Source organism: Brachyhypopomus gauderio, chromosome 6 (assembly GCF_052324685.1).
Source record: "Brachyhypopomus gauderio isolate BG-103 chromosome 6, BGAUD_0.2, whole genome shotgun sequence".
Lineage (NCBI taxonomy): Eukaryota > Metazoa > Chordata > Actinopteri > Gymnotiformes > Hypopomidae > Brachyhypopomus > Brachyhypopomus gauderio.
The window spans coordinates 20,306,564-20,326,139 of NC_135216.1; the positions used below are offsets into that span (position 1 = coordinate 20,306,564).

General features: G+C 39.3%; 1 protein-coding gene across 1 annotated transcript in view; it reads left to right on the top strand.

Annotated features, from left to right (window-relative positions):
* The window catches only part of sdha (succinate dehydrogenase complex, subunit A, flavoprotein (Fp)), a 35,979-nt gene that overhangs the window by 12,912 nt on the left and 3,491 nt on the right, over positions 1–19,576 (top strand). Inside the window, exons 6-12 of the mRNA XM_077009517.1 lie at positions 544–692; positions 970–1,094; positions 1,219–1,387; positions 12,853–13,048; positions 13,258–13,429; positions 13,546–13,664; positions 16,172–16,283. Of these exons, the coding sequence (XP_076865632.1) occupies positions 544–692; positions 970–1,094; positions 1,219–1,387; positions 12,853–13,048; positions 13,258–13,429; positions 13,546–13,664; positions 16,172–16,283 (1,042 nt within the window). The remainder of the gene's footprint in view (positions 1–543; positions 693–969; positions 1,095–1,218; positions 1,388–12,852; positions 13,049–13,257; positions 13,430–13,545; positions 13,665–16,171; positions 16,284–19,576) is intronic.

Sequence of the window (19,576 nt, forward strand, 5' to 3'; positions counted from 1 at the left end):
TTTGTGAGTATATAGTGTTTATAGATGGAAGTCCAGTCCTTCCGATTCTCTCTGCTGTAGTAATGACTATTTGTTGATCCTTCCTTTTTGATTGTGAAGTGTTGTCGTATCACACAGAGATACCATTGGTGAGGATTCTTTCCACCAGTTCTCTGTAGGCCAGCAAAAGGGTTGATAGCTCAGCCTGCCCTTTCTGAGCACTGTGATGTGCAAGCGCTTCCTTGTCGTGACTTCTGTATTTGTTGACCAGCTCAGATCAGATGACATAGCCAAGGATTTGTGGCTGTCTGTCCTCTCCATTTCACCCACCCTGATGGTGAAGGGGTGCAGTTTAGAGGCTTTCTTCCTAAAGTCAATGATGAGCTCTCTTGTTTTTAAAGATGAGATCATTATCCTCCTCTCATCAGTAATGACACACTAATAAGTAGGGAGCAATAAAGTCCTCTGGTCAGAGGTGAACTTTGGTATTGCAATGCAATATTTCAGGTGTTTTCATTTTCTTCCTGTCAAGCATTCCACCTCACTTTAAATGTTGTTCAACAGTCTCTGAAGTATGATACAAACTACTTTGTGGAGTACTTTGCCTTGGACCTGCTCATGGAAAATGGAGAGTGCCAAGGAATCATTGCTCTGTGCATGGAAGATGGCTCCATCCACCGTTTTAGGGCTAAGAACACAGTCATTGCTACAGGGTAAGAGAACAAAACATACCTCATGTCTCCAGCAGTAGTGTCTCATACCTGGTTTAAAAAAAGAGAACTCTGGTCTAGGTCTTTCATAGTTTCTGCTACTTCATTTTCTCTAAACAACTTTACCAATTCGACCAAATAAAAAAATACAAAACTTTTTTATTGTAAGATCATGAAGATTTTTAGCAGTTAAAGTACCCTTGTTAAAAGATGCCTATATACTAGCAAGCCTTTTGCATTATTGGCTTACAATGTATACCAAACATGAATGTGTCTGCAGTGGTTATGGGCGAACATTCTTCAGCTGCACTTCGGCTCACACTAGCACTGGAGATGGTAATGCTATGGTCACCCGTGCTGGGCTGCCATGTCAGGATCTCGAGTTCGTTCAGTTTCACCCCACAGGTCAGCCTTACAATCATTTATAGTACAACTAGTAATGTTATAAAAACATCAGTATTTGCTATTAGTATCAATAATATTAAAATTAAGTTAATTATATTATAATAATAATGACATATACTCCTAGGTATCTATGGAGCTGGGTGCCTGATAACGGAGGGTTGTCGTGGTGAAGGTGGAATCTTAATCAACAGTGAAGGCGAGAGATTTATGGAGCGTTATGCTCCCAACGCAAAAGATTTAGCCTCCAGAGACGTGGTTTCACGCTCCATGACTATTGAAATCCGCGAGGGACGGTATGGCTTTAAATTATTTTATAATTTCATTTCTTACATTTCTTACTAATTGCCCAGAATTACACATCTAGAATATAGAACAGGGTGATTTCAATCAAAGCCTCTGATTCAAGTCAGGAATTTTGCTGCCTTTATTTCTTGGCATATTTTGAAAAGGCAATGTCTTGTTGTCTGGCCAGTATTTTTAAGTAAATTTTGACATTCAGTGGTTTCAGGTAGTGTTTTATTGTGGATTTGATGTTAATGGATATACATTCCATTTTTATTCATTAATCTACAATTACAATTTATCAAGATGACCTGGGTGAGAGACCAGTTGCCATTGTGACTGCTCCTGTCAAGCTGTTTTTTAATTTTTTAAATAATTCATTAATTTTTTTAAACCAAGTTTTTCTTTACACTTTCACCATCCTGACACTAGCAATGATAACGGAGAGATAACAGATTTGGCCGTCAGAGAGCCTCTTCGGAGAAAGTGTAAGAAGCAGCACTTGGAAAATGCGCCTTATTGCGGGACACACAACGAGAGAGTGCACATCGTCCTCCTCTGCCCAGTATTCTGCTCACCAATGTACAGTGCTTGAATAATAAGCTGGACGACATTAGGGCTCGAGCCTGCTACCAAAAAGACATACTGCAACATTCTTTGTTTCAAGGAGACATGACTAACTCCTGTGATTCCAGACCATGCCGTACAACCTGCAGTAACTTTCTCACTGTTGAAAATTGATAGGATGGAAAATTCTGGTAAATCTAAAAGTGGAGATGTGTTTCATGTCCAACAACAACTGGTGTGCTCCTAAAAACCTTTCTGTTCTGTCATGCTCATGCTAAACATGGAGCACCGGGGTAGGTAGAATGGATGACCAAGAATATCTCAGTGATCCATTCTACCTACCCCGTGAGTTCTGTTCAGTCATCATTGTCGCCGTTTGTTCCTCCACAGGCAGACAGACATTGCTCTAGCCTCTCTAGATGTTACCATCAGTTCTCACCAGAGGTGTCAAAAGTATTCACATTCATTACTCAAGTAGAAGTATAGATCCTAGGGTTTTAAAGTACTTCTGTAGAAGTGGAAGTATCAACTCAAGCTTTTTACTCAAGTAAAAGTGTTAAAGTACTGCTTTCAAAACTACTTAAAGTGTAAAAGTAATGTAAGGAAAAAAAGTCATTAAGGACAAAAGCTTAGGTCGCACCACTGGGGTCTATAGTGCACTAGCCCACAGAGGTGTTTTTACATCTACACCTGATCTACAATTTGACAGCACAGATTCCGTGACTGTTTAAAATTGACATATGAACGCGACACGCAAAAAGTTATGTCCATTCAATAACTGCCTTTCACCGTTTCGTATTGTAGCAGCAAAACACCACGATGAAAGCCAGTTACTACTATAAACCCTTTAACTCGCACTTCAGACATCCACAGCGCGTTGCCTCAGTATCACCAGTTTATACAAGTGGCATCAAGGAAGTATGAAACACTTAGTAATGACGCTTGTTTGTTAAACAATATTCTTTAGTTATCTGATAGTATGTTTAAGCGGGAAACACTAATGTGTGCGATATTGTTGGAATCTTCGTGCCGAATTTAAAAAGGTAGCGCGAGCTAACCCAGTGGTTCCCAAAGTGGGGGGCGCGCCCCCTGGGTGGGGCGCGGAGCTATTGCAGGGGGGGCGCGGAGCTTGAAAGTAAAACGTGCACATGTGTCAATATTAGGGATGCACCGATTCCGATATTAATATCTGAAAAAATTCTAGATCGGGTATCGGTGACAATGTGACCGATCCATAAAAACAGATCTATTCAGTCTAATTCTATGCTTATATTGCTTGCTTTTCGGAGTTGGTTCAACCTTAATACTCGCGCTGGTGGTATTCCACTTAGTCCGTTTATTTGCTGGTTGACCAAAATAAACCTGGGCTCCAGCAATACTTCACTGTTCATACATGAACTGGTGAGTTGTCCAAATCTCATTTAATGCGTTACTTACAGAAATGAAATAAAGAGCAGTGGTCTGACTCGGCAGAAAGCTAAAAAAACAACAATATTCCATACGCGCACTCAACTCGCTCCCTTAAAGAGACAGTACACATATTTCTGGCCGTTACATGCTTTGTGCTCTGCGTGATGTCTGCGCTTGCAAACTAGCCGCATATGTATTGCTGTTTCTCTTATTTCATCTCCTTATTTGTTTTAAATTATATTTAGAATTCTTGAACCATTTAAAAGGTTTCTTGCAGTTTATTTTTTTCATGTCTGACCAAAGTTGTGAACCTATTGTTTTTGTAAGTTTTCAACACATCCCTAGTCAATATGGGGAGGGGGGGGGTGTAGGGGGGGCGCAAAAATATTCTCATCTACTAAAGGGGGGCACGGCAGAAAAAGTTTGGGAACCACTGAGCTAACCAGTTAACGGACGCTCAACGGTTTTACGAGCTTAGCGGATGACGCCGCTCTTCCACCAAGTACTCCTGTTCACCGTTTATAATAATAATAATAATCTTTATTTGTATAGCACCTTTCATACATACATGTAACTCAAAGTGCTTTACAGTATAAATACAAAGAAACATTAAAAGAAGACAAAAAGACAAAAAGAAAATGTTAAAAGAAATTAAAGATAAAAACATTAAAATAACATAAGTAAAAAAGTAAAGTAAATAAGATAATAAAAAGTAAAGTAAATAAGATAGAGTTTCTTAACTAAAAGCGGATCTAAACAGGAATGTTTTGAGACTGCTCTTAAAACTATGCAGGGATGAAATGCCTCTGAGCTCTTCAGGAAGAGAATTCCAGAGCTCAGAGGCATTTCCAGTGGCTAAAAGCACCCTCACCAATCTTTAATCGGCTTTTAGGAATCACCAGTAGATTACTATTTGAAGACCTGAGAGACCTGACTGGAACATATCTAACCATCATTTCACTCAGGTAAAGAGGGGCAAGACCATGAAGACATTTAAAAACCATGACTAGAACCTTAAAATCTATTCTAAAGCTGACAGGTAACCAGTGCAGCGAGTGGAGTGCAGGTGTAATATGATCTCTCTTTCTCCTGCGGGTCAGAACCCTTGCAGCCGCATTCTGAACTCGCTGTAGGTGCGAAATAGAGCTCTTTGGAAGAGCAGATAGAACAGCGTTACAATAATCTAGCCTTGATGTGATAAATGCATGGACAAGTTTTTAACTGTCAGCAGGAGAGAGCATATCTCGGACCTTAGCGATGTTTTGAAGATGAAAGTAAGCTGTCTTGCATGTAGTCATGATGTGTGATTTGAAGCTGAGCTCATTATCAAAGGTGACGCCCAGGTTCTTAACACATTGTCTGGCATTCAGATTCATTTGATTTAAATAAGTCTGGACATCATTCCTTTGTGAATCACTGCCAAGAACAAGAACCTGTCTTCTGTTTATTTAACAAAAGTAAGTAGCTTTACTAACTGGCTAACATTTGCTGTCAGTGGCCAACTTTCCCGAAGAACCAGTTTAGGAGCAGTTATTTTATGTTATATTAAAATGTTAATGTTGAAAAATGGGCACATATGCCCATTGAAAATGATCCTGGCTACCAACCTCCTCGCTGGTGCTTAGTTGGGACACTTCACTCAAATTCTATTGAGTCTGCCACGGACATCTTTATACTAAGCTACATACGACTGCTACGTCCTCGCTGGAGTGTGATGTGATGGATCACGTACAAACCAATAGGGTGTCGGAATATTATGTTTATACTTCTCATCCAACCACAATCAAATTCACTCTATCCGGATGGCGTGATTAGGATAGGGGTTTTTTTTAAACGATGACATGCCGGAATGAAAACAAGTCGAAATGAAATAGCAGTAACGAGGCTATTTTTTAAATGTAAGGAGTAGAAAGTACAGATAATGGTGTGAAAATGTAAGGAGTAGAAGTAAAAAGTCAGCTGAAAAATAATTACTCCAGTAAAGTATAAATAACCAAAATTTCTACTTAAGTAAGGTAACGAAGTATTTGTATTTCGTTACTTGACACCTCTGGTTCTCACTACACCAAACACCCAGACACAGACAGATTGTGGCTGGGGACCATGCCATCATTTTCCTTATGACTGAATATAAACAAAGACTTAAACGGGAAACCCCAATAATTAGAGAGGTCAGACGCTGGACCGCTCAAACAGAGGCCACGCTTCAAGGTGTGTTTGGCCAGATTCGTTCTGTTAAGCTAGGTTTATACTTTCGCGAATGACCGTAGCTCGCGAGTCCGCACACCTCGCGCGACCCTGCGCGAACCGCTTGTCCGAAATGATATGTGGTAATATAAAGAAACACCCCTCAAAAACAGGGGAAGGAACATCTGACGAATTTTAATGTTGCTTTGTGTTTCAGGTTTGAAAAGTGCTGGAATTTAGGCTGAAGTACTTGAAAATGCTTGCAATTGTAACTTCATTTCACAATCAATATCTGTCTGACTGAACAGTTGTCTTGTATTACGTTATTGTAATTCCAGGACGAAACATGAGAGAACGTGAGGACGTTAAGATTGGGCGTTTTGAAAATAAACAACCATTAAATAATGTGATGAACAAATTATTTCAAATAATTTCGAGTATATGTATAAATATTTAACTTAATTAAGTTTAACGTGCTGGGAAATATTGAAATGGACCTTGAAAGTTACGTACAAGTGCTTGAATTCCATCTTGTAAAGGAGTATGAACCCTGCAAACATGACAAAATTCGAGAGGTGCATGACCTCGTGAATCGACAGCGCACAAGGCCACCGCGATTACGTCATTTTCGCCTCCGTCAAGTATAAACCAGGCTTTAGCGCCCTTCATTGAAATGTTCCGAAAGCACCGCTTGCAAACTGGCTTGTTCGTGTCCTTCGGTTTTCCCAGTATTTCCACACAGCACTTCTGCTGCTTTCCTTGTTTATTAAGACAACCTGCGAACACACTGTGTTTGCTTTAGCTGCCATTTTAGCATTACAAACTGTTCTGTGCATTACGGCAGCTTGGGTGGGTCAAACGAAAGCGCATTTTATGTAAAAATAATCGATACTTGTAGAAATGAGTATTGTACCGTTTCAGATTGTTCAGTATCTATACGTACCGATATATCTTTTTTTTTTTTTTTTTTTTTTATTAATTTTTTTGACTAACTAGTGGCAAGGATTCCAAACTATCACAGACGTTCAAAAACAAAGGCACACCCCGACTGACATGAACCCCTCGTTGCCAGAAGATTTAAATACATTTTATGCACGTTTCGAGATCAGCACCATTAATGTCAATGTAAACACCTTTATCACAGTTAGCGCCAGTGCTATAGCTGCGTGTGACCCAATAACTGAGGAAGACCATCCACTCACCACCTCAGTCCAACGTAAGGAGAGCTCTGAAACGAGTAAACAGCAGGAAGGCAGATAGCCTGGAGAAGGCCTACCTGAGTGATGTGGTACAGATGTCAATACGGTGTGATGTCAACAACTTGAGGATGAATGTCTCCAAGACCAAGGAGATTGTTGTGGACTTCAGCAGAGGTGTGTACGAAGTCCTCTTCTTTTTCCTGATCAAAGAAACTGTGGTTGAGAAAGTGATTGGCTACGGGTACCTGGGAGTTAACATCTTGGAGGTTCTGACATGGACTACACAGGTCTGATAAAGAAGGCAAGGCAACGCCTATACCACCTCAGGACGTTGAAGAAATTTGACATCTCCTCAGTGCTGCTGAAACAGTACTGCCATCATTGGATCTGTTCTCTCTAGGAGCATCACTGTCTGATTTGGAAATTGCAGCTTCCAGAACAAGAGAGATCTTCAGAAAGTGATTCAATGCTCTGAGCATCATTAGTACTTCACTGCCAGTTTGAGGACATCTATTCCAGGTGGTGCAGGGCATAAGGAAAATGGATTAGGAAGGACGGACACCACACCAACCATAGTCTGTTCCAATGGTTACCCTCAGGAAAAAGACTCAGTATCAGTACTGAGAGCCTGAGGAGGAACTTTTACACCCATGTCATTCAGTCATTTAAATGAAGATAGGGGCACAGCTGTGTCTCACCTTATGTTGAATGTTTAAATCAAGTCTCAGGTAGTCCATTTTGCTTTCCACCAAGCGTACATTGGCCCGCAGAATGAATGGAAGTTCAGGTCTGTGGGAGCTAGCCTTTAGCCTTGCACTGACACCCACCTCACATGCTGTCTTTCCGTGGCTGCTTGCACCATTTGCGTTGCTTTCTGTGGCTGTGTTGCTTTCTGTGGATCTCTTATCCAACTGTGTCGGGATGGAGAGTACATTTAACACAAAACGCACATTGCTAATGGGAACTGAAGTAGCTGCTGCCGAACAGGGCGCCGCCATCTTGTACTAAATATTTATATTCCTGCTCTGAAACCCTCCTCTTCTTGCTCAGAAGAGCCTTCAGCTCAGGAGTTATCCAGGGTTTGTTGTAGGCCTGTGTTAAAAAAATTGATTTTCCGATTCAGAATCGATTCGCATATGATGATCTGATAATGGATTCGTACGTCCAAAGATCGATTTTTAGTGAACTTTTACCCCCGCCTCGTCACTGAATTCACGCAGGCGTGCTCGGTCTAACTAGCTGTAAAACAACATGGCGTCAGACAGTGACGGTAACGATGATAGTCAAATCGGAAATCTAAAAGCAGAAGGACAGTTTATCCAGTGTCAGTGACTATTTACAATTAGTCCATGTCACTGACAGTTTACCCAGTGTTTTTACAGTTTAAAAAAGTTAAAAATGTTCTTGTAACGTTGGGCGCAAGGCGATGGACGAGACAGAATCCTTTGCACTTTCCAAATCGTTACGTTTATTACATTTACCGAATCGCAGACAGCGCACATAAAACACGTTTACATAGAACATGTGTGACTCAAACAACGACGAGCACAGGACGCTGCGCGAACGCACATTAAATCGACAAACCACACAAACCCCACGTGATGACGAGACGAGCCACAGGTGAGACCAGTGACTGTATGGTCTCTTGGTGAGACGGATTATCACAAGACGCACCCACGAAGATCTACCGACGCAGACGAGTAGACGCAGACAACGTTAACACACGCCCAAAAGGGAGGGGTCGGGGACCGTAACACGACAGTTCTGTTCTTATATTCGCACTTTTAAAGAAAAATACACGTTTACATTTTATACTTTCAGTTTATTAAGTGTGAGCACTTTTAAAATAAAAATGCATTTGGTAGCAACAGCTTTTGGGTGAATTCTTAATTATTTCAATCATAATAATAATTAGGGCTCTCAAGTTTTGGATTCATGTCAGAGTGTGAGAGTTGTTGACGGGGGGTGGCGAACCTAAGTTGTTGAGCGGGTGGGGGTTTGTATATATCGATCGCCAGTGGAGGGCGACATGGATATGGATCGGAGGTAAATAAACTAGATTTTTTTTCTCGCTGTGTGAAATCGGAAGTGTGGCGTGTGAGCGTGTGAAGACGGTCAAATGCGTGCGTCACACGCTCAATGCGTGAGACTTGAGAGCCCTGATAATAATGCACTGGTTAGTCCACTGTTGCAGATATAGACACCTCAAAGATGTCCTCTGTTCATTGTCCTGGATTACCTTTCTTGAAGGTAGATTTATGATGACCCTTTTCACCAGTCCTCCAGCCATCAGTAACTACCAACTACCAGTAACTATTTGCTGATTAATATCGATATAATACTAGTTTTAACATGTTGCTTTTGTACATAGTCAGGAAACAGCTCAAATACATTTTTAATAACACTAAACCCCGAATTGGATCGAATCGAATCGATTAAATCGGATTAAATCGAAATAAATCGATTCTTAATCTTCAGAATCGGAATCGGATCGATTCTTGGAATTTGGATCGATACCCAGCCCTAGTTTGTTGTTTGTTCATTCAGAAGTTTATATAGTCTGTGATGCAGCTCATGAGGCTGTCCATATCCTCATGGGTTTCATTGCTAAATTTCTGGGATCAATTGCTAAATTTTTGGGATCAATAAAGTATCTGACTGACGGACGGACGGACTGATTCTAAGCAGTCCTTCAAAGTCTCATAAGGCTCACCAGTCCAGTTTCTCACCTGTTGTGTATAGAATAGAATAAACTCTATTGATCCCATGAGTGGGAAATTCAGTTCCTCCGGGGCCAGACTCGATGCCTATGAACAATAGGTCTGTAGACCGGCAGGAGATGCACCAGGTTATAGTCAGATTTGCTAAGGGGGGTATGTAGGCCTCCTTGGTGTTGGCATATCTTAACGTTGTCCAATATGTGTTAGTGAGCTAGCTTAGCTGAGCTACAGTCCTGGCACAGTTAAAATTGTTGTGTACTATGACTTTTGATTCACCCTGTATGAATGAATGTGTGTATATGTATGTACACTCACCAGCAACTTTATTAGGTACACCTGTAATTCATTCAATGGAGCATTCATTCATCTTTCCTTCAATAATTTGAAGTTTGTCAGTACCAAATGGCCCCACAAATCTTAGCATTTGATTTACTTCTATGATCTGAATCATTTTGCCAATACAATTTCTTTCGATCTTTTAGTGCCTCAATTGAATAATTTTTTGCACATTCATTTATCTATACATTTTTTTGCACTGAAGTAGTATTTCACTTGTAGGTCTAAAGGACCTTTTTTGACTTTTTTGCCCGTTGAGGCCAAAATGCCTATTCATGTGTGAACCCGCCATCACCGCTTGCGGCTATTCTTCTTCTTCTTCTTCTTCTTCTTCTTCTTCTTCTTCTTCTTCTTCTTCTTCTTCTTCTTCTTCTTCTTCTTCTTCTTCTTCTTCTTCTTCTTCTTCTTCTTCTTCTTCTTCTTCTTCTTCTTCTTCTTCTTCTTCTTCTTCTTCTTCTTCTTCTTCTTCTTCTTCTTCTTCTTCTTCTTCTTCTTCTTCTTCTTCTTCTTCTTCTTCTTCTTCTTCTTCTTCTTCTTCTTCTTCTTCTTCTTCTTCTTCTTCTTCTTCTTCTTCTTCTTCTTCTTCTTCTTCTTCTTCTTCTTCTTCATCTATCTATCTATCTATCTATGATAATTCTATCAAAGTATATCTAATCTATTTCAATTTAAGATGGTACATGACTTATCTGATCCAATGACTTAAGCTCGTGGGTTAAGAGAATTTATCTTCTAGCAAGGAGAGAACAGGGGCTACACTGAACAATGCTATGAATGGTGATGGCTCCACCATGTTCCCATAGACCTTTGGATAAAGGCTCAAAAATAGAATTCCAAAATGTATATAGTTTTGAGCACATCCAGAACATGCAGAAGAGAAGGAGGTGCTAGCTCACATCTGTCACATGTAGGGTCCAATCAGCCCAGATCTTTGAAAGTCTGTCTTTGTGCATCGTTTACATTGGTCCAATATTCACCTGGTCAAAGACCTTATCTGCATCAAAAGATAATACTTCGATTCTCCGGGAAGAAAGGGAGTATAAAGAATATAAGCAGGCGTCTAATTAAAAAAAAAAGCGATTATTTTTAATAATACCAGTCTAATCCTGTGAGATAATTATAGGAGGAACCCCCTCTAAACTGCGAGCTAGGACTTTGGCAAGGATTTTAGCATCTGTATTTAATAAAGAAATGGGGCTATATAGACTACAATACAGAGGGTTTTTATCCTTTTTAAGAATCAAGGAAATAACTGATGCATAGTTATTGGTATGGACTGTACTGAAAGTGATTCTTCAAAGACCGATAATAATAATGGAGAATAGATCTCCATTATGCATGCTTAAAGCCCGGATGAGGTGAGGGGCCATCTGAAATGAAAATGAAATGAACCTTTATTATCATTACACATTGTACTTGTACATTTGTGCAATGAAATTGGTTTACAGCCCCCCTTCCCCTCTTGGTGCAAATAGAGAATAGAAATGTTAAATATAAAATGGAAAAGCTTTAAATATAAACAAATTAAATATCAGATTAAGAGCTACGATTAACTATACAAGCGTAAGTATAAATTAACTAAGCTCTTCTCTTTACACACTAAGCTTTCCTATGTACACAAGTGAAGAAAATTAACATTTGCAGCATCAGTTATTGCACATTATATTATATTTTAGCAGCATAGGTTATTGCACTTGTCCCTGTAGGCCAGGGGTACTCAACTGGCGGACCGCGGTCTGGATCCGGACCCGAACGCAGTCCTGTCCGGACCCAATCTCATTCCTGATTAACTGGATACGGACAAAAAACTTGCCTGTCTGTGGCCAGTGTTGCATCCTAATCTCACAGGTGGCTCCTGTGAGCTCCCTTGTGCTGTCTATAATATGTCGATTAACCCTTTGATTTTCCCAAGTCTCTAACCTTTATTTAAAGTGTATAATTCTCAACTTTCCCACAGACTTCATTGTGTGATTTTTGACCAGAAATTGTCAAAATTGTATACCTTTCCAACCTATGTCCATTGAGTTCAAATTGTATTTCCACTCTGAGTTCTATATATTTCAGAATATACTTAAAGCAAATAGGGTGCACCTGATGACAATTTGTAATGCTTCAGCATTATTTATCTCCAAATTTTTAGAACTCTGTAAAAATGTTTTCACTTTGTCACTAGACGTGATTAAATGTAAATTGATGGGTAAAAATTATAGCTATATCCATTCAAAATCATTTACACTACATAGTGTTGGCCATCAACTAAGCGTTGACAGTTTTGTCTGCAAATAATGCAAAAAATTATTTGAAAGGACAGTAGGTGTATAATTTCAGTAAGACAAACAGTGGCTATAAGCAAGTGTACTATAATGTTGAAGCAATCCCATTTTGAGAAATCTGAAACATTTAAATAGCAGGAAAGATTGAAAATATTCTTGTGACTGTGGGCCATTAGTAATTGAGGGGAGGGATGCTGCAGGTCACTATTTAAGGCCAGTCTATTAGTGCATCTATGGGTTAATTTAAAAAACTTTATGGAGGTATCCTAAATATTCGTATTATTCGTCAGTATTTTGCATGAAGCTGAGCTCTGCTTCTCATTTATATAAACATAGGCTGTGTTCGAAATAGATTACTGCATACTGGACTCAGTATATACTGGATACTGCATACTGGTCCTCGTAGTAGTATGCAGTACAGTTTCCAGTATGCGACAAAAGCAAAGCATACTACAGGGTCACGTGATCGTAGCGTTGCATGATGGGATGCAGTACACCACGAAGATAGCTCTGTTTGCATACTGGAATATTTTGCGGAAGTAGTAGGTCATTCGGGTATGTTTCGCGTACTGGAAAATTTCATTTTGGTCACATACTGCATACGGCATACTGATTTGGGGCTCGATCAGTACGCCAGTAGTATGTAGTAGGCTATTTCGAACACAGCCATAATGTGCTAGATGTATATTTTGTTGCATTCCTGCAAGCTTTGCCAGAGGTACAAAAGCTTTACGCAGTTTATCTAATGATGCAATCATATCTAATTATGCTGCATTTTCTTGCTCAGAGGTGTTGGGCCAGAAAAAGACCATGTCTACCTGCAGCTTCACCACCTACCACCCCAGCAGTTGGCTACTCGTCTCCCTGGAATCTCAGAAACGGCAATGATATTTGCTGGAGTGGATGTCACCAAAGAGCCCATCCCAGTTTTACCCACAGTCCATTACAACATGGGTGGCATTCCTACCAACTACAAAGGACAGGTATTACAAAATACTTTTTGTTGTAATGCCAATATAATTGTTATCCTGAAAGTGGTTGTTGCATATGTTGATATTGGCAAATCATTCAAACAGGCTGATTTGTATGATCAGCATTTATATGATCAGCATTTACTAATTCAGTATAATAAAATTGTTAGGAAGCTCATGACCTATGGAAGTCTGTTTTGGTTTTGGTAATATCTGTGTAGGTCATCACTTACAAAAATGGTGAGATTAAGGTTGTGCCAGGGTTGTATGCGTGCGGTGAAGCTGGCTGTGCGTCTGTGCATGGTGCCAACCGACTTGGAGCCAACTCATTGCTGGATTTGGTAGTGTTTGGCCGTGCTTGTGCCCTCACTATTGCACAAAATAATATTCCAGGTAAGTTTCAATACATTTCACCGATGCCCACAATGTCACTGTAGAATTTTGTAAACATTTTACAGAATTATTTAAAGAAATTTGCTAGTTTTAATTATTTTTACTTTGTTGTATAGGGGAAAAGGTTGCACCTCTGAAAGCCAATGCAGGAGAGGAATCTGTTGCTAATCTGGATAAAATACGCTTTGCTAATGGCAATACCAGAACTTCGGAGATCCGGCTAAATATGCAAAAGGTATAGTAGATTTGATTTCTATTCAGAAAAAAATTATTGAAAGTTAAATTAGAAAAACTAAATGGTCTGGGTCAAGAGGGTCTTGACAAACTAGTGATAGATTATTCATGCTTAAATATAGACCTTTGAGAAAAGTTTAGCAAAAAATTGTGCACAATTGTGTTTTTTCAAAAATAGTATGCTGTATTTCAAAGCTCATGAATTGTTAAATTGTTTTACTCCCATTATTTGTCATAAAATTTCAAATATTGGGAACCTAACTTCAAAAAACTTTTCAAAACAGCTCATTCATCTATACCCCCCCATACTCAAATAGCTGCCCGCGGGCCACATGGTTATCTATTTCTGGCCCGCGGGCAGCTATTTGAGTATGGGGGGTATAGATGAATGGTTATGTTTTGTTCATACTGAACACTGCTCAGTGCAGACGAGTCTTTTGCTTTTTTGTAATAGTTGCTGTAATTTTTCTTTACTTGCAGACATTAATCTTCATATAGCCTTTTAAAACTTCATGAGGTTTGATATGTAATAAACAATTGTCACATACGTGTGTGTGTGTGTGTGTGTGTGTGTGTGTGTGTGTGTGTGTGTGTGTGTGTGTGTGTGTGTGTGTGTGCGCGCGCGCGCGCGTGTGTGCATGTATGTGTGTTAGGTGTATGAATACACCTAAATAAAATGGGAATAGTTGGCGATACTAACTTCTTGTTTGTGGCACATTAGAATATGGAAGGGGGAAAACTTTTGAAGATGGGTGGTGACTATGGTGGCCATTTTGATGTCGGCCATTTTGGATCCAACTTTAGTTTTTTCAGTGGGAAGAGGGTCATGTGACGCAACAAACTTACTAAGAATTTCACAAGAATAACAATGGTGTGCTTAGTTTTAATGTTTCTGACCACTTAAAAAATGTGTTCAAAGTGTTGCTATTCACGTTTTTCACTTCCGATACCGATTCAGATATCTGAGGCTTAATATCGGCTGATACCGATCTGATAGAGTATAGACAGTGCTGAATCGACTTAAAACATTTTTTTTTTACACAGACGTACTGAATTACAAGTTTATTGAAAACTCTGCACCAGCACACTTAAACACACATAAAAACATGTAAAAACAACACAACTTGCAATTGTTCAGTCAGTGCAATTATATAACATTGAATGTAAAATAAACAATACCAAAGAACCCGAAACTGACAAAAAAAATAGGTTCACAACTTTGGTCAAACATGAAAAAAAATAAACTGCAAGAAACCTTTGAAATGGTTCAAGAATTGTAAATATAATTGAAAATAAATAAGGAAATGAAATAAGAGAAACAGCAATACCTATGCAGCTAGTTTGCTAGCGCGGACATCACGCATAACGCATTCAATGAGCTTTGGACAACTCATCAGTTCATGTATGAACAGTCAAGTATTGCTGGAACCCAGGTTTATTTTGGTCAACCAGCAAATAAACGGACCAAGTGGAATACCACCACCGCGAGTACGAGTCAGCGATTCACCTCTCCTCTGTGTGCTTCGTGTTTCACTCGCCTGTTAACTGTCCAAGTTCATTCTGTCCGGGACAGAGTGGATATTTAAGGTTGAAATAACTCTGAAAAGCGTAGAATTAGACTGAATAGATCTGTTTTTATGGATTGGTCACATTGTCACCGATACCCGATCTAGAATTTTTTCCAATATCGGGACCGATACAGATATTAATATCGGAATCGGTGTATCCCTATTGCTATCAGTGGGAGAAGAGGATTGCATTGTAAGTGGTCAGAAACTTGTAAATAACTCATGAAAGAATAAAGTTATGTTACCGTTGTTTTTCTTGTGAATTTATTAATTCAATTCTCAATTCACACATACTCTACACACCATTGTATACCCACATACAATCTTCTTTAATGCCATATACACACCATCAGTCACACACAATCAATCTCTCACATACACGTACATGCACACATACACGTACCCACCATATACACACATTGTGCACACTTTAACACACTGCAGAAACCTTGATACACACCACACCAGACAATAAACTCCTTTATACACATCATACATACTATACAGACTACACACTTTCATACACACACCATATACACCATACACACTACACTTCACACATTTTCCTAATACACCTTCATATACACCACATGCATTCCCCTTTCTCTCACACATATACATAGACTATATTGCCAAAAGTATTCGCTCACCTTGCTTGACTCACATATGAGCTTAAGTGACATCCCATTCCTAATCCATAGGGTTCAATATGACGTTGGTCCACCCTTTGCAAGTAGAACAGCTTCAACTATTCTGGGAAAGCTGGCCACAAAGCTTGTTTATGGGGATTTTTGACCATTCTTCCATGCATTGCATCTTTTGTTCACATTCATTTCAACAACTGGAGGAAGTCAATCCTATAACTAGTTACATATAGTCCACTTGTATATGCATTATATAAATATGTAAAAAACACAATTTTGGCACTCTTCCCCCACAGACTATGCAGTCTCATGCCGCCGTGTTCCGCACTGGAGAGGTTTTGAAAGAGGGATGTGTTAAAATGGATGCCCTGTATCAAACACTTGATGACCTGAAGACATTTGACAGAGGTTGGTCTTTTGGATTTTAATTCTCAAGAATACATATCAGATATTCCACAAATCATCCAGCACACTCACACCGGAAAACTGTACCATTGCAACACGGTGGCTTGGTGGTTAGCATGTTTGCCTCTCAGCACTGGGGTCTTGGGTTCAAGTCTCTATCTAAGTGGAGTTTCCATGTTCTCCCCGTGTCTGCGTGGGTTTCCTCCGGGGTCTCAGCTTTCCTCCCACAGTCCAAAAAGATGGAGGTTAGGTAAATTGGCATTCCCTGACAAATTCTCCCTGAGTGTATGTCTGTCTTCATGTCCATAAAAAAAATTAAAAAAAAGCAGTCTGAGTCTCTGTGCATGAATGTGTGTGTGCTTGTATGCCCAGTGGTGGATGGTGCTCTGTCACTAGGGTCTGTCCTCTCCCCCCTTTCTGCCCCCCATTCAGTCCCCCAGGGGGCTGTGGATCCTGGTAGAGTGTATGCTGTGCGCAATTGGCTGCCGGTTCTCGCCGGTGTGTGATTGGTTGTGTTAAAGAGTTGTATTAAAATTGTAAATTGTAAAGCAACCTTGGGTTTCTAGAAAGGCGTTATACAAGTTGAAAGATTCATTCTTTCATTTTAATATAAAGAATAAGTAAAGAGTAGTTTAACATCACTGCATTTGTATTAATTTCAAGTGCAGTAACTACCCTATTTTCCAGACAATAAGCCACTACTTTTTTTCCCCACGCTTTGAACCATGCGGCTTATAATGAGGTACAGCTTTTCTGTAGATTTTTCTTCACCTGTCAGGGGCGGAGCAGAAAGTTAATCAGGTGGTAGGTCAAAGTTGTAAATCAAAGAAGAAAGTGCTCATTTTCATTTAGCACATGCAAGCAGCAGGCACGACAGAGAATTTTTTTCAAACCAACCTGTGTTGTGCCAAATTCAGACTCCCCGGCAGAATCAGAGTCCCCTCCATTGCACATGCATAAAGATGCTACAGATGATATTTGGGAGTTAGTGATTATAACTTGGTTCATTGAGCACTCTAGTTTTGTCCTAACTAGATATTTAGACATAATCCTGATGTAATACTGGAAAATCAAGTGGTCAGTGGTGAACTTTGGTATAGCCAGTGTGTTTTTTATTTAAAATAATTAACACCTTTGGGCCAGTATAGCTTTGAACATAGATAATGCCATGCCGTTTACTGTGATGGATAATGAAAGTCTAGCTCTTATTTATGCATAGAAACGTAAATCGACAATATAATCTGTAGCGTCTTTATGCGCGGATAAATGAGGGGAGTCTGAATTCTGCACAACAGCTGATAGTCAAATCTATCGCATGTGAAGTGCTACACTGCACTGTTCGAAAACTGATCAGTTAAATGTGTTCAATTCAGTAGATATATGCTTTTTGCCCGGTGTGGCTTATTTTATTTTTTTACTTTAGAGTGCACCTCAATATAAGCCACACCTACATAGTCGAGAAAATACGGTACTTCTACTGACCTGTTTTTTCTTCAGGAAAGCTTGGAGGGAAAAATACTTGTTTTCCCATCACATTTCTGAAAATACATTTAAAATGAAACCAAAAATGATTCAAAGAGTATTCCCAGAAAAATTATGTATAACATTGTTTGGACAACTTGGTGGTTAGAATGTTTGCCTCTCAGCACTAGGATATTGGGTTTGAATTCATACCAAGTTTCTGTGTTCTTCATGTGTATGTATGGGTTTCTTCTGGGGTCTCTGGTTTCCTCTCGCAGTCCACAAACATGGAGGTTAGATCATGGGTTAAAGTTCTCCGTCACCATGATGGATTACCGTTATTTGAATTTTTTGGGGAAACAATTCTTCAAATCATAATAATAAACCACATCTGTTTTGAGGCCAAAATATGATCTCACTGGCGCTCATCAGTGCTGGATGGATGATGGCAGTGTCATTTAATTGACTTGCGGATCATCCCGCCTTCTGATTTTTGGACATTACGTAGAAAAGTTACCTGCCTTAAGTTCAGTTTGTTTTGGTTAGTTTATGTTTTCAAGTTGTTTGGTCATGCTGAACATTACTCCAATTCAAGACATTGCTTGAAGACATTGCTCAGATTCAATCGACATAAACGTCATGCATGCGGTCCCCGGGTTACGAGGTTCCCGAGTTACGGTTTTTCATGGTTACGACACATTTCCCCTTTTATAAAGCCTCGTTTGGTCTTAAGTGGTTCTGCGTCTTAAACGGAACTTGGTCTTTGGTGTGGACGGCGGAAGAATACACGGTTACGTGGCTCAGGACCGAGGAAGACGGCGTCAGGATAGGTGTTAGGATAGGATAAATGCGTACCGTACGTTATTTTCCGACTTACACCGAAAATCGGTGCCAGCATAGGAACGGATAGATGTCGTAACCCGGGGACCGCCTGTATTTCAGACATCGGAAGAGCTTCAGGGGTAGATGTAAGATAAATTCAGTATTTTATCTTTATTCTGAAGAAGTTTAATTTTTATCAGAAATATAAGAAAGCGTTTTTTTTTTTTTTTTTGAGCTGGTACAGGTGGTCAAACGATCTGGTTAATCATGGCCACCCGTAACTTATGGTGTAAGGCATAATACATGAACAAAAGCACATAATTTGTCCTAATAAACCAACAACATATTTTATATATTTAAACCAACTATAATCATAAAACTTTATTTGCATAATTTCTTTGAATTGTCTTGTATCCGATCGTTTTAATAACAGTAATTAATAAATAAATAGCAGGAGGACCCACAGATAACTCCATTATATAAACATTTATTGCTCAGGTGTGGCATTTTTTTCGCTTCATAGATTTTCTCTTCTCTCCTGACACAGGCTGTTTAGATTAATATACTTTATAAATGTGTTTATTGTGTAGAATTAGGCAAAAGAGGCTGTCTCCCAACTGCACCACATTTTCAGGAATTGCTGGCATTGTCTTTTTCCAGGAAAAAATTTCAGTCAAATGAAAATTTCTTGCTTTAACCCATAGGTTAGATTTATAGGATACTCTAAATTGTCCTATGCAAATTGTGTTTATGTATGTATGTATGTATGTGTGTATACATTGTGAAACATACATATACATTGTGACTCATGCAAATTTATTTAAATATAAAACACATAGTATATTTTGAGGGATATAATCGTGTTCTTCAATGTGGTACTCAGCCAACAAAGGTTTAGGCTAATAAACTAAAACAGCTAAATGGATATCAGAAATTACTTTTTATGAACATTTTTGCTTTAACATTAATATTTTTTATCATGCATGAAGTTTATCATTCTTAATCAATACGTA